This window comes from Podarcis raffonei, chromosome Z, assembly GCF_027172205.1.
Source record: "Podarcis raffonei isolate rPodRaf1 chromosome Z, rPodRaf1.pri, whole genome shotgun sequence".
NCBI lineage: Eukaryota > Metazoa > Chordata > Lepidosauria > Squamata > Lacertidae > Podarcis > Podarcis raffonei.
In genome coordinates this window covers 25,171,091-25,183,504 of record NC_070621.1, presented here as the reverse complement: position 1 = coordinate 25,183,504, position 12,414 = coordinate 25,171,091, and the positions used below count along the sequence as shown (strand labels likewise).

General features: G+C 42.5%; 1 protein-coding gene across 1 annotated transcript; it reads left to right on the top strand.

Annotated features, from left to right (window-relative positions):
• The first annotated feature begins 2,360 nt into the window (after positions 1-2,360).
• On the top strand, positions 2,361-11,510 carry LOC128406600 (epididymal secretory protein 4-like). The gene is made up of 6 exons (XM_053374141.1): positions 2,361-2,491; positions 4,876-5,003; positions 6,111-6,178; positions 7,977-8,069; positions 10,127-10,228; positions 11,387-11,510. The coding sequence occupies exons 1-6, from the start codon at positions 2,396-2,398 to the stop codon at positions 11,404-11,406; spliced, it is 507 nt and encodes a 168-aa protein (XP_053230116.1). The 5' UTR covers positions 2,361-2,395; the 3' UTR covers positions 11,407-11,510.
• Positions 11,511-12,414: the final 904 nt, after the last annotated feature.

Below are 12,414 nucleotides of genomic sequence, written 5' to 3'. Positions count from 1 at the left end.
GCAGGATGGGACTTAGGTAAAGGTAAAGGGACCCCTGACCATCACGTCCAGTCGTGGCCGACTCTGGGGTTGTGGCGCTCATCTCGCTCTATTGGCCGAGGGAGCCGGCGTACAGCTTCCGGGTCATGTGGCCAGCATGACTAAGTCGCTTCTGGCGAACCAGAGCAGCGCACAGTCCTAGGCTCTGTGGTTTAACCCACAGCGCCACCCGCATCCCTAGGATGGGACTTACCCCATTCCAAATATTTTATTCAAGTTGGCACCCCCGGACTCATTGCAGAAGAAACAGAACAGAAATGTGGGTGGCATAATATATTTAAAACTTTCTAATTGCAAACAAAGCCTTACAATTTCATGTATCATCTCTGCAGTTAAAAGGAACACGAAGGCAGCAGCCAAGATGATCAAGGGCTTGAACACAAAGTGGTTGGAGGGGGAGTTTCTTGCATCTAATACTAGAACTTTGGGTAATCCACTATTGTTGATGGGGAAATTACAGACCATGGAAAAGGTTCTTCATGTAGTACTTAATTGCTTTGTGGAATGCACAGGCACAAACTGTGATGGGGCCAATAAACTTGGAGGCTTGGAAAGCAAGAGTCCACAAATTCATTGAGGTAGGGAGAAGATGACTGCCCATGGCAGTTCTCAATTATGGCTATATAGAATACCCTGGTTCAGGGGCAATCTACCACCTGCTAGAAGGCAATCAGCAAGAGTGGACTCGTGTTTCTGGGCTTCCTGGTTGTCCACCAGACTAGATGGGTCTTTGCTCTGATCCAGTAAATTGGCTCTTTTTATGCAGACGCAAACACCGACCTGTTCTCCACAGAGATACTGTGGTGTATCTCTGGTGTGTGAATTTATATATGTGCATGTGTGAAGCCCCATTCATTGCTATGACACATCACATGAAGCGATTCAAACATTCCCTCCAAAACAAAAGTGAAGCATTTACAGGATTTAAATGCGCCCTCAGCATAACTTTTTTAAGGATAACCCTGCCTTCCATATAGAGGGAGGAAGCTCCTAAAAATGTCCTGGAAGCATCAAGGGCTAAAAGGAAAAAAAGCAGAAAAAAGCTGGGCAGCAGAGGAATGCGATGGTCTTAGTTGGAACCAGTGTCTGAGAGGCAGGTGTAGAGTGTCTGCGGAGACTGACACAAACACATGCTTAATACTGTGTCTTGGTGTAGTACAACAGAAGTATTATCTCACCCCACATGTCCTGTGTAGCTATAACCAAATAAAACGATACAAGGATAGTCATCTGGGTTTCTCCAGCTCAGTAGGTGGTGGAGACAGTCACTCTGCTGACCACAAAAGGGAGTTTGGACTCAGCAAAGGAGTGGAGCACTAGGCTTTGTGACCTCCAAGAGGGCCAAGGATGTATGGGAGGCTCCAGGCCCTCATCCCAGAATATTAATAGATGCAAACTAAATTCTACTTGCATTTTTAACATTGTGAAAATTGTCTCTAGTAAGATACCTTAGAAACAACAACAACCTGCATACTCTACCTACCTAAATACCCGCCTAAGCAGGGCCGACAGATGACATTTTGCCGCCTGAGGCAAAATGGAAAATGGCACCCATATCCTCCTCCTCCACATGAAGTGACTGGAGGCGGCCTGGGGAAACCCCAGTGTGCTGAAGGCAGGGGAGAAAAAATGAGGCTGGAGAAGAGAAGGTGGTGTGAGCAGTGTGCTCCCTGGGGCAGAAGAGAAGGGAAGATTCTCAGTGGGCAGGCAGCGATTGAGGTTCCTCAGACCCGCCAGCCCTCTCAACTGTCCCCAGCTTGCTGCCTGAGGTGACTGCCTCAGCAAGGCTCATGGGCCCGCCAGCCCTGCACTTAAGCTGACACCACTCATCCCCTACATCTAACCCTATTATAAATAAGCATGTAAATGGCAAAATAAAGATATAAAACAAATCAGAATAGTTCCATGTTGCTGATGGCAAGCTAGGCACCACTTGCATTTGTACCAATGCTTTCTTCTGTTAAAAAGAGGGTGTGCTGAGAATCCTTGGCCACCTCATCATTAAAAGTAAGCCCACTCCACTTCAGAGTTCTGAGCATTTTTACCCCCACACACTGAAAGTTGGCAATATTCCCTCCATTCATGCAGTGGGCTCCAGTCACAGACTGACTCTTCAGATTTCCAGTGGGACAAGCTGTGATGTGCATGGTGTGCTAGAGCTTTCTGAATATGGGTACTGATGAAACCATTTCTTCTGAAAATAACCTGGTTATCTTGTTTCCCTGTGAATAATTAGCTTCAAAGAGGTGGATAGGTGGATATGCTTAGATAAACTTTGAAGGTTATAAAGAGCCATCATGAAAGAAAGGAAGGAAGGAAGAAAGAAATCTGGTGCAAAGGTGAGCCCATTGCAAGGATGACAGGTGTGCTGTTAAGTTTGGTGTTGACTTCCTTATACTTGCTTCAAGCTTCAGACAGCATCGACATTCAGCCAGACCTTGATGTTCAAAAGGTAACAGCTCTTGTGCCTTACAAATGCCAGTTTTGCAGGACTGTGGCAACAAGATAAGTGTTCAATTTCTCCTTTTACTGCAACAGTTCAAGGCGTCAAGTCAACAGCGAGGCAATAATTTGGCACTGCCATTTGGGGGCCTTGAATTTTGGGGCACAATGCCCACCTGCCTTTGGCTGCTTGCCTGAAAGTAGGGGAATGATCAGGTAGAATCAGAATCAGAAGAATCTTTATTGCATCAGCCACTAGTCATAGCAATAAAATAAAATAAAATGTACTGAAGAAAGAGGTAAAAACTTAACTATACAAAATACATTTTGGAGGTTTACATCAATAATCAAATAATAGATCTTATTCTAATTGCCCCCGCTAAAAACCTTGCAGTTTTTGCTGTCATCTTGATCATCTAAAAGAAAGGACACAGTTGCAATGGTTAAGCGACCAGGCATAGACAATAATAGAGGAATAATGACCTCAGTCCTCAAATCATTATAAATAGAGTGCAAGTACGTGAGCCACTGACTCAATACTGCCATTTCCACCTGGACATAACCATTTTTCCAGTGGAATTTTTTGAAATTGACCCTCAAGTACAGTCAAAGACAGTATATTCAATCTTGCGAAAATGAAAGCGTGTCTGAATTTTGGAATTGTTAAATTTTGCAGAATAGGGTGCCAAAATGTCAAGGTGGAAAATAATCATACCATGGATAAAATGTCGTATCTTGCGATACGAAGTGTAGTAGACCAGTGGGGTTTAAATTTAGGCAAAGCCAATAAATAAATGTCCTACACCAAATCTGTAATTCAATAGAGGGGAGATTAGCCTCTAAGTGCAATGAAGCATTTGGAACAAAGGATGGAACAGAAAAAAGTTGCCTTAGGATCTTAGATTGAACAGCTTCTGTAGATCCAAGGTGAGGGCCTGTCCAAATCTGAGCCCCATATAATAACTGTTCGGGGTTTAGCTTTAAACACTTAAAGGGGTGATGGTATGTGTTTGCCACCTTTTATATGGAGAAAGCATGTCAGAATTTTGGCACTTTAAGATGCTTTTTCCTTTGCACATTTCTGATCGGATCAGGTAGATATTCCAACAATCCTTTAGCACAAGGGAGCATTAAATAGCACCATCTGGAGATCTTTGACATATCTAGCTTCTGGGATATGGTCTCTTATTTACTTGGTCACTGTAAATCACAAACTCGCAGGTTTGGATTTTGAGTATAGATTTGAACTTGTGTGAATTTTACTCCCAGCTCTTACTGTCAGGGGTCTTGCAGCCTGCAGGCCAGATTTGTCTCCCCAAGAGAGTTTTTTGTTGTGCCAAAGATCTCTTAATTGTGAAACTGTTACAGATTTTAAATAAACAAATTAATTTCAGTATTGCTGCTACCAATCACTGCCCTTTATTTTTCCTTAAAAGTTTGTGACTATTTCATAATGTTCATAATGAAGCCCCATCCCGCCAAACACTGTCTCCAGTCTCCACAATACAAAGCAAAAACTACTTCCTTACTTAAGAGTAATTCTGTAGCACTTGCTACATTCATGTGCCTCTTGTGGCTGATTTGTGATCTCAGACTAAAGCAGCATTTCATTTCTCTTCTCTTCTCTTCTCTTCTCTTCTCTTCTCTTCTCTTCTCTTCTCTTCTCTTCTCTCTGCTACGCAACCACACCATGATGTCAGAAGGAGATGCTTCTACATGGCATTTTCCTCCACATCATTGCACAGTAATCTTTATTGCTTTTCAAATAACACACAACTGAAACAAAGCAAAACCTATCTATAATGTGAAGGGTAAAAGTGCTGTGATGCAGAAGAGTAGAAACACAGTTTTACACTTTTCACATATTTTTTTCTGGGAAGAGAAAAAGACCACATTTCCAGTAAATGTAAACTCTGTGATAGATAGAAAGAGGGAGGGACACTAAAATTGTGGTGCTGTGTGTGTATGTGTGCTGGACACACACACGAGAGAGAGAGAGAGAGAGAGAGAGAGAGAGAGAGAGAGAGAGAGAGAGATTAGTGGATTAGTGACACACAGCACATAACATGGCCCTTACCTACCTCTGGTTGGAGAGCTGTAAAAATTCCCTTTATTGCCATGGCTGAAAAATACATAAATCCTAAAACAGGCCACCACATCACTGATGCCATTTTCCCTTTGCACAGAGGATCCAAGAAGGTCATAAGCTATGTGAGAGAGTTCTGTTTGTATCCTCTGATTCTTCCAAGCTAAGGTATCTTACACTAGTCGAGGTGCCTTAAGGAAAGGGGGGGGGCAGAGTGGGCTTTCTGCCTGGACTGATGCAAGTGGAAAGATGATTAATTTCCCTGGATGCATTTATGAAAAACAAACTATAACAACTTCTTTTTCTAGTTGGCTGGAAGATGGAATCTTGTTGCACTGGCAATAGAGAAAGGTGATCCAACGCATTACAACAGACGTCTTATTACAGTGGAGCCTGAAAGCAATGGAGACATGGTTTATGTAATAGATGCTTATCAGTAAGTTCTCTTGGATTACCGTATTTTTCGCTCCATAAGGCGCACCTGACCATAAGGTGCACCTAGTTTTTAGAGAGGGAAATCAGGAAAAAAATTTTATTAGAATATTAAAGAGTGCGTGGCTTTTGCGTGAGGTGGGGGAATTCCCCCACCTCGTAGAAAAGCCCACAGGAGCCGCGCACCCTTTAAGAAGTGCACAGCTCCTGCGGGCTTTTCTACGAGGAGGGAGAAGGGACTGACTGGCCGCATCAGTCCCTTCTCCCTCCTGGGGAAAAGCCCGCAAGAGCCGTGCGGCTCTTGGGGCCTTTCCTGCCTGACTCCCCCCTGCATTCACTCCATAAGATGCACACACACTTTCCCTTACTTTTTAGGAGGGAAAAGGTACCGTATTTTTCGCTCTATAACACGCACCCGACCATAACACGCACGTAGTTTTTAGAGGAGAATAGGGCAATAGGCCTTTAGATAATGTACAGTACACTGTCTGTTGGCTCCACACCTTCTCAAGAGCTATCCGACCAGCCTGTCATAATAAGTAAGGCCTCAGAAGACATCAGCATGCTGCTGGGGTAATGCCTGATTCTGAGAGAACTCTGCGCAAACATGCCAAAGAAAAGTTCTCCAGGGCCCTGCCCAGCAATTTCCCACATTGGATTGGACTTATTGACTCATCACTTGAAATGTAAGTGCTCGGGACTCTCACGCTCTACCAGACACCCAACCCCCAAGAACTTAGCCCAAAAGTAGCAAGAACACTCAAGAGCATTCCATTTGCTGTGGAACCATCTCAGAGCTTCATAGGCCAAAAACATCTGGGGACCCAAGGTTGAGAAAGGCTGCTCTAGATGTTTTGGACTACAGTCCCTATCAACCCCAACCAGTCCAGTCATGTTCTTATTAGTTTCTGTATCATGCAGCCATACCGGCTGGGGCTAGTGATGTTTAGTCTAGAACATTGGGAGGGCACTGGATTGGCAAGGATTTCCCTACATAGACTCGCAAGATTCCCTAGGCCAGAATTTCAGTTGGTTCAGGCATGGATGGGGTGGGAGGATGTTTCCTGTTGCAGACACTTTTCTGATCTTATATATTTTTTCCCCCTGCCAGAGATAATGAATGCAAAAAGATGGTGAGTCGATTTACTCTGGGTGAGAAGCCTGGAATATATACAAAAGGTAACTTCACGTGGCTCATTCCTCCCTTAGGCTGGAGGGAATTTATAATATTTTACCGACCTCCATGGGAAACCTATCTGTTCTCAAACCACCTCTGCTCTCTCTACCTCCCTCCTCACCAGTTAGGGCTTCCTAATGGGGGCTTAATATTGCAACTCGGTCCTTGAGATAATCACAGATAGGTTGTTGGCAAGAGACATTTTAAACTTTGGATTCCTCTGAGAAGTGATAAATACGGATTCAGTGAGGGGAGGGGATATGGGTTGTCAGCATTTTGATTCCAGTAACATTTTGAGGATGCTGCAAAAAGTGATAAAACGTTTAAAAACTAAAACCAAACCAAACATGGCATGATGAAGTCTTTGCCCATATACGGGGGGTGGTGGTGGTGGTGGTGGTGGTAGTAGAATCAGTTCTTCATGGGACCGTCCTACTCCAAAGGATATAAGGTAGGAGAGGCATCCAGCGCAGCTAGACATCTTGAATGCCCTTCTTGAGGCCCATGCTTTAAATGGCTGTCTCTGGACATTCAAATGGGTAAGGTTATTTATTGTATTACACTATTTAAATGGACATAGTTCAACACAGTTTTGAAAAATCAAATGAGGATATGCCATTTTGTTCTTCTGAAGCATGAAACAACGTAGTCAAGGAGATCCCAGTTATTCATGTATATTATTCAACTTGCATGCAGTCTTGTTTTGCCTACTTTTAAATAACTTCTTGTACAATTTTCATTGTTTAGAGGGTTCCGGTACAGCCCCCCCCCCCCCGCTTCTGGTACTTTTCTCCTTTGTTTTGGAAGAGTTAGCTGGGCAACATACAAATGTCCCTACTTGTTTTTCACTTGGGCATAGGACTTATTTGGTGTAAACATGCATATACTTGAGTGCAGTGTGTTCAGTGAGTCTAACTACATATTAGAAAAATGTTGTACAGTGGTACCCCGCAAGACGAATGCCTCGCTAAACGAAAAACGCGCAAGACGAAAGGGTTTTCTGATTTTTTTAGCCGCTTCGCAAGACAAATTTTCCTATGGGCCTTTCTCGCAAAACGAATTTTTTTTTGAGTTTTCCCCCACAGGCTCCCTCTAAACTTCAGCGGAGCGGGGCGGGCTGGGAGGGAATCCCTTGGACCCCCGCCGGACTTCCCAAAGCTCTTTTGAAGTCCGGTGGGGGGAGAAGGGCTTTTCTTCCCACCGCCAGCCTTCAGAACAGCCTTCTGAAGGCTGGCGGTGGGAAGAAAAGCCCTTCTCCCCCCGCCTGCCTACAGAAGAGGTTCGATGAAAGAGGCGAAGGAGCGCTGCCCCTTCACCTCTGTCCCCGGAGCTTGCTGTTCTCCCCCGGCCTGCCTTCAGAAGAGGTCCGGGGATTCCTATGGGAAACCGTGCTACGCAAGACAAAAAACTCGCAAGAAGAAAAAACTCGTGGAACGAATTAATTTCGTCTTGCGGGGCACCACTGTAAACTGTTTTGCTATTTGCTTTATAAAATTGTAATATACAATTTTTATGAATAAATAAATAAATAGGTGTTCATATGGTTAAAATGAGCATATAAAATAACTTGTTGGGAATTGAACTGAGTAAGTTCTTTTTATATTTCAGTTTTCGAGCTTTAAGACTCCCTCATAAGCTTTAATTGTGCCAAAGGGTTTGCATTAATTGGGGATTAGATTTAACTCATAAGGTTTCTATTTAGTCAAAAGGCTACATACCTATCAGATCTAGCAACTGTACAGGGAAAAGCGATATATGCACCCTTAAAGGATATTTTTTGTGGTTCTTTTTCACATCTAGGGCAGAGCACCTTATATTTCGTGAAAGCAGATTACAGCAGATATCACATGGTTTTCGTTGACACAACAATAATGAAGGCCCTTCATCTTTATAGTATGTGCCATTGTGGATGGGGGGGGGGAGTGCACTGGTGTGTGTGTTTGCAAGGAGTGTGTGCTATTGCATGTGTCAGGTATACCTGCCAACTAAAAATATAAGAATACAGTGGTTATTTTTCTTTAGACCCACCAGAAATGTTCCACTCACTGAAGTGCAATCTGAACTGGAAATGAAGTTGTTGGGGAGAGGAAAATATGTCTCTTTCTTCATTTCCACTCAAATCATCTTCTCCCAAGTTCTTCTTTAAAAAGAAAAACGGCAGCATTTGGTTTTGTAACATTCATTTGAATGAAGTGTATGAGCTAAAATCTAAGAAAATGGAACTTGCTTGAAGTCGTGGTGCTAATGCAGTGCTTCAGCTAGTACTGCTCATTAGCCCTCATTGTTACAAAACATTCTCCATAGTTCAGTTGCTTAGAGTGTGGTGATGATAATGCCAAGGTTGTAGGTTTGATCCCTGTATGGGACAGCTGCATATTCCTGCATTGCAGGCGGTAGGACTAGATGATCCCCAGGGTCCCTTCCAACCTGACAGTTCTATGATTCTATGACCTCTGGAGAAAAATGACATGGAGAACATAGCCAAAGTTTTTGAGCAGATCCAGGACTTAAGATGGACTGAGCATCATCTTGAATCAATGTGAATTGTAGAGGCTTGGACACTGCTGCATTATAAAAGAACTTTAGATCACTTTTCTCAAATTCTGAATATTCAGCAGCATAATACATTATACGAATTGGCTTCACGCACAAGCAGAAGCCATTCATAAACTATATGCCACTGAAGATTTTATGAATTAAAATGCATCTGACCTGTTTTCAGAAATATGTCTGCTCCACACTATCTGCATCACCTGGATTTCAAGGTTGTGAGCAACCCTTTGTATTTTAGTGCTGTGGTACAGTTAGCATTTGAAAGATATATTCAGCCAGCACAGCTAGATATTTTAGAACAGATTTATGCGCTATTATACATTGTGTCTGCATTGTTATGGTAGGTTAAATGGTACTTTCTATCGGCCTGTTCCCCTTTTAAGGCTGTCCATGTTCCCCTTTTAAAGCTGTCCATCCTTTTGGTGGACGCGGGTGGTGCTGTGGGTTAAACCACAGAGCCTAGGGCTTGCTGATCAGAAGGTTGGTGGTTTGAATCCCTGTGACGGGATGAGCTCCCATTATTTGGTCCCAGATCCTGCCAACCTAGCAGTTTGAGAGCACGAAGTGCATATAGAGAAATAGGTACCGCTCCGGTGGGAAGGTAAACGGCATTTCCGTGTGCTGCTCTGGTTCGTCAGAAGTGGCTTAGTCATGCTGGCCACATGACCCGGAAGCTGTATGCCGGCTCCCTTGGCCAATAAAGCGAGATGAGCGCCGCAACCCCAGAGTCATCTGCAACTGGACCTAATGGTCAGGGGTCCCTTTACTATCCTTTTGGTGGCAAATCCCATGCTTTAATTAATTAATTATACCCTCACATTTTTCCCTGACAGAGACTCGAGGTGGCTTACAAATTAAAAATAAGAAAAAACATAGAAAAAGCCATCATTAAAAACAATTAAGCATTGATATAATTAAAACATGAAAGACTACTTATAAAAATAGGTCCCTGAAACTGGGATTATGGTAGATACCATTACATTTTGTCAGACATGTTTTCTGCATAAAGGCATACTCTTTTACCCCAGGAATGTCTCCAGTATCCATTCATTTGTGGTAGGTCATAATAATACTACTCACAACAATGAATGATTGGTTTCAGGATTATGCAGGTTTTGTGTACTCAAACCAAGGTTATAACAGATTAACATTGCAGGATAAATAACCTAAATGGCTTTCTGTGAGCTTTGTTCAGAAAGTTGCATGTTATGAAGCTCACTAGATTCTCACTAAGTTTGTTAAATATTTATTAATCTTTCACTCAATCATGATAGCAGCAAATAAGGCTTTATTTTATACCTCTTTAACTATGTGCTCCCAACCCAAAATATGTCTGTTCCTTCCCCCTCTCTTTCCTCATCCTAATTCTTAATGTGACATCTTTTTGGGGTCTGAAGCTAGGGAACCAGAACCATCAGCTGACATAATAGCCATATACAAGGCTGTCGCCAAATCCCTGGATTTGCCAGCGGACAAGATTATCTATCTACACAGATCTGGTAAGAGTAGTTGTCATCTTATGACCTATTATTTCTCAATTTGTGGTAAATAATGGTGAAGTTTCTCTTTCTTTCTTTCTTTCTTTCTTTCTCTCTCTCTCTCTCTCTCTCTCTCTCTCTCTCTCTCTTCCTTCCTTCCTTCTCTTTCTAAAAATGGCACACAAATTAAGGAACACAAGTTAAGGAACATTGCATTAAACAACATATGTAAAAACAGCCAAACAGCCAAATAAAAGAAAGGCAGATAAAAATATATACTGTATTTTAAAAATCTTCAATTGCATCAGCCATCACCTGATCAAGAGTAGTATGTCTAATGGAACAGGTGAATCCAAATAGCCCTGATAGAAGCAACTGGTGATGGATCCAGGGAAATCTGTCCAGCAGGGCATTCCAGAGTCAGGCTACTTGAATATAAAAGACCCGCCTCCTTTACCTCAATCAGGCATCTGACTGAGGTAGATCAGAAAGCAGAGGTGAGGCCATTGATCTGATCAAGCACAAACAGCTTCACGGGAAGTGCATCTCTCAACATATCCTGGTCCCAGGCTGTAGCGTTTGTTATGTTAGTTTCTCTCAGCAGTGTAAGCTGTGTTGGCTCTAGGGTGTTTTCTGGGGAAGGGAGGCTTGAGAAACATGCTCTCTATGTGCTCCCCTTCCTAAATGGGCCTACCTCTTCTGCACCATTGGTCCTGCTGCTCATTTGCTTGCCTCTCGCTCTGGATCCAATCAGCACTACCTCCTAGAATGAGTGTGGCGGAGGTGTGCAATGGAGGTTGTCTTTCTTCTCCTTGCTCCTTTTGCTACTCACCCACTTGCAGAGTGCAGGTGAAAAGCCAGCAGCAGAACCGGCAAAGTCTTACAATGGGCCTCCTCCTGTGTGGGCTTCAGCAGTGGTTCCAACCCTGCCTGTGAATTAATGGGGAAAGGGTTGCTGGTTCTTTTAAGCCAACTTTCCTTGTACAGAAAGAGCACCTAAAATGATCAAATGGCTACAGCACCTTCCCTACAAGGAAAGAGTATGAAGGAATCAGCATGTATATTAGCGCTGAGGTGTTCATACAGCTAGAGTGTCCCTATTAGCTAGTTACCAGGTTTCTGCTCCCTGGTCCCAATTCCACATCTTCCTATGAGACATTATCTTTTTTTCTTCCACAGCTCCATGCCCGGCTGCATGAGTTAAATCCTGGAACCTGGGGTTGTGTGTGACTGCAAATATGGCTCAAATTTGTAAAACCATCCCATTTGGATAGAAAATCAACTGGATCACATCCCTAGAGATGTAACAGAATGACACTGTCAGTCATTTAATTGTATTGAAAACCCATCAAAACCAATTAAAACCATCAAAGACAGAAATGTGTTCAATTTTATTTTAATCTATTTATTTTTAATTGGCAAATTTATATGCCGTCTTTCGTGACACTGCAAAACAGTGGTAGCCAAAAGAGGCTGATATATATTTTTTATATCTTAATATAATGTTTTCCCCATTGACACAGTTGTGTGTTGTGTTCTTTGTTCTTTCTCTTTGTATCACTTTACAGTGGAATGGTTCCACTGGAACCTTGGTTCCCGAACTTAATCCATTCTGGGAGTCTGTTCAATTCCTGAAACAGTCTGGGAACCAAGGCAAGGCTTCTGATTGGCTGCAGCAGCTTCCTGCAGAACATTCCAAAGAACATTCCAAAGAACCGGAACAATAACTTCCGGTTTTTGTTTGTTCGGGAGCCAGAACATTCAGCTCCCAACGCGTTCGGGAGCCAAGCTTCCACTATATTACTTTATAATTGAAAAAACTAATAAAATATCAATAATTTTTTTATTAAAAGATATACTATGTTTGGTGGGTGTGATATTGGGTTGGATGAAGTGAATATTGTTTTTATATAGCAGACAGATGAAGAATTGGAAGTTCTTTACTTTCTGAATCTTAATTTTCTATCTTTCTCTTTTAATTTCTTTCTTTCTTTCTTTCTTTCTTTCTTTCTTTCTTTCTTTCTTTCTTTCCTTCCTTCCTTCCTTCCTTCCTTCCTTCCTTCCTTCCTTCTTTCTTTCTTTATCCTCCTCAATTTCTCCACACACACCCCCTACCACTTTGCATGTTTTTATTGTATCTAGATAAAATTATTAGTTAGTTTAAAAATAGAGAAAATATATTAAATTTTTCATTATAAACCTTAATA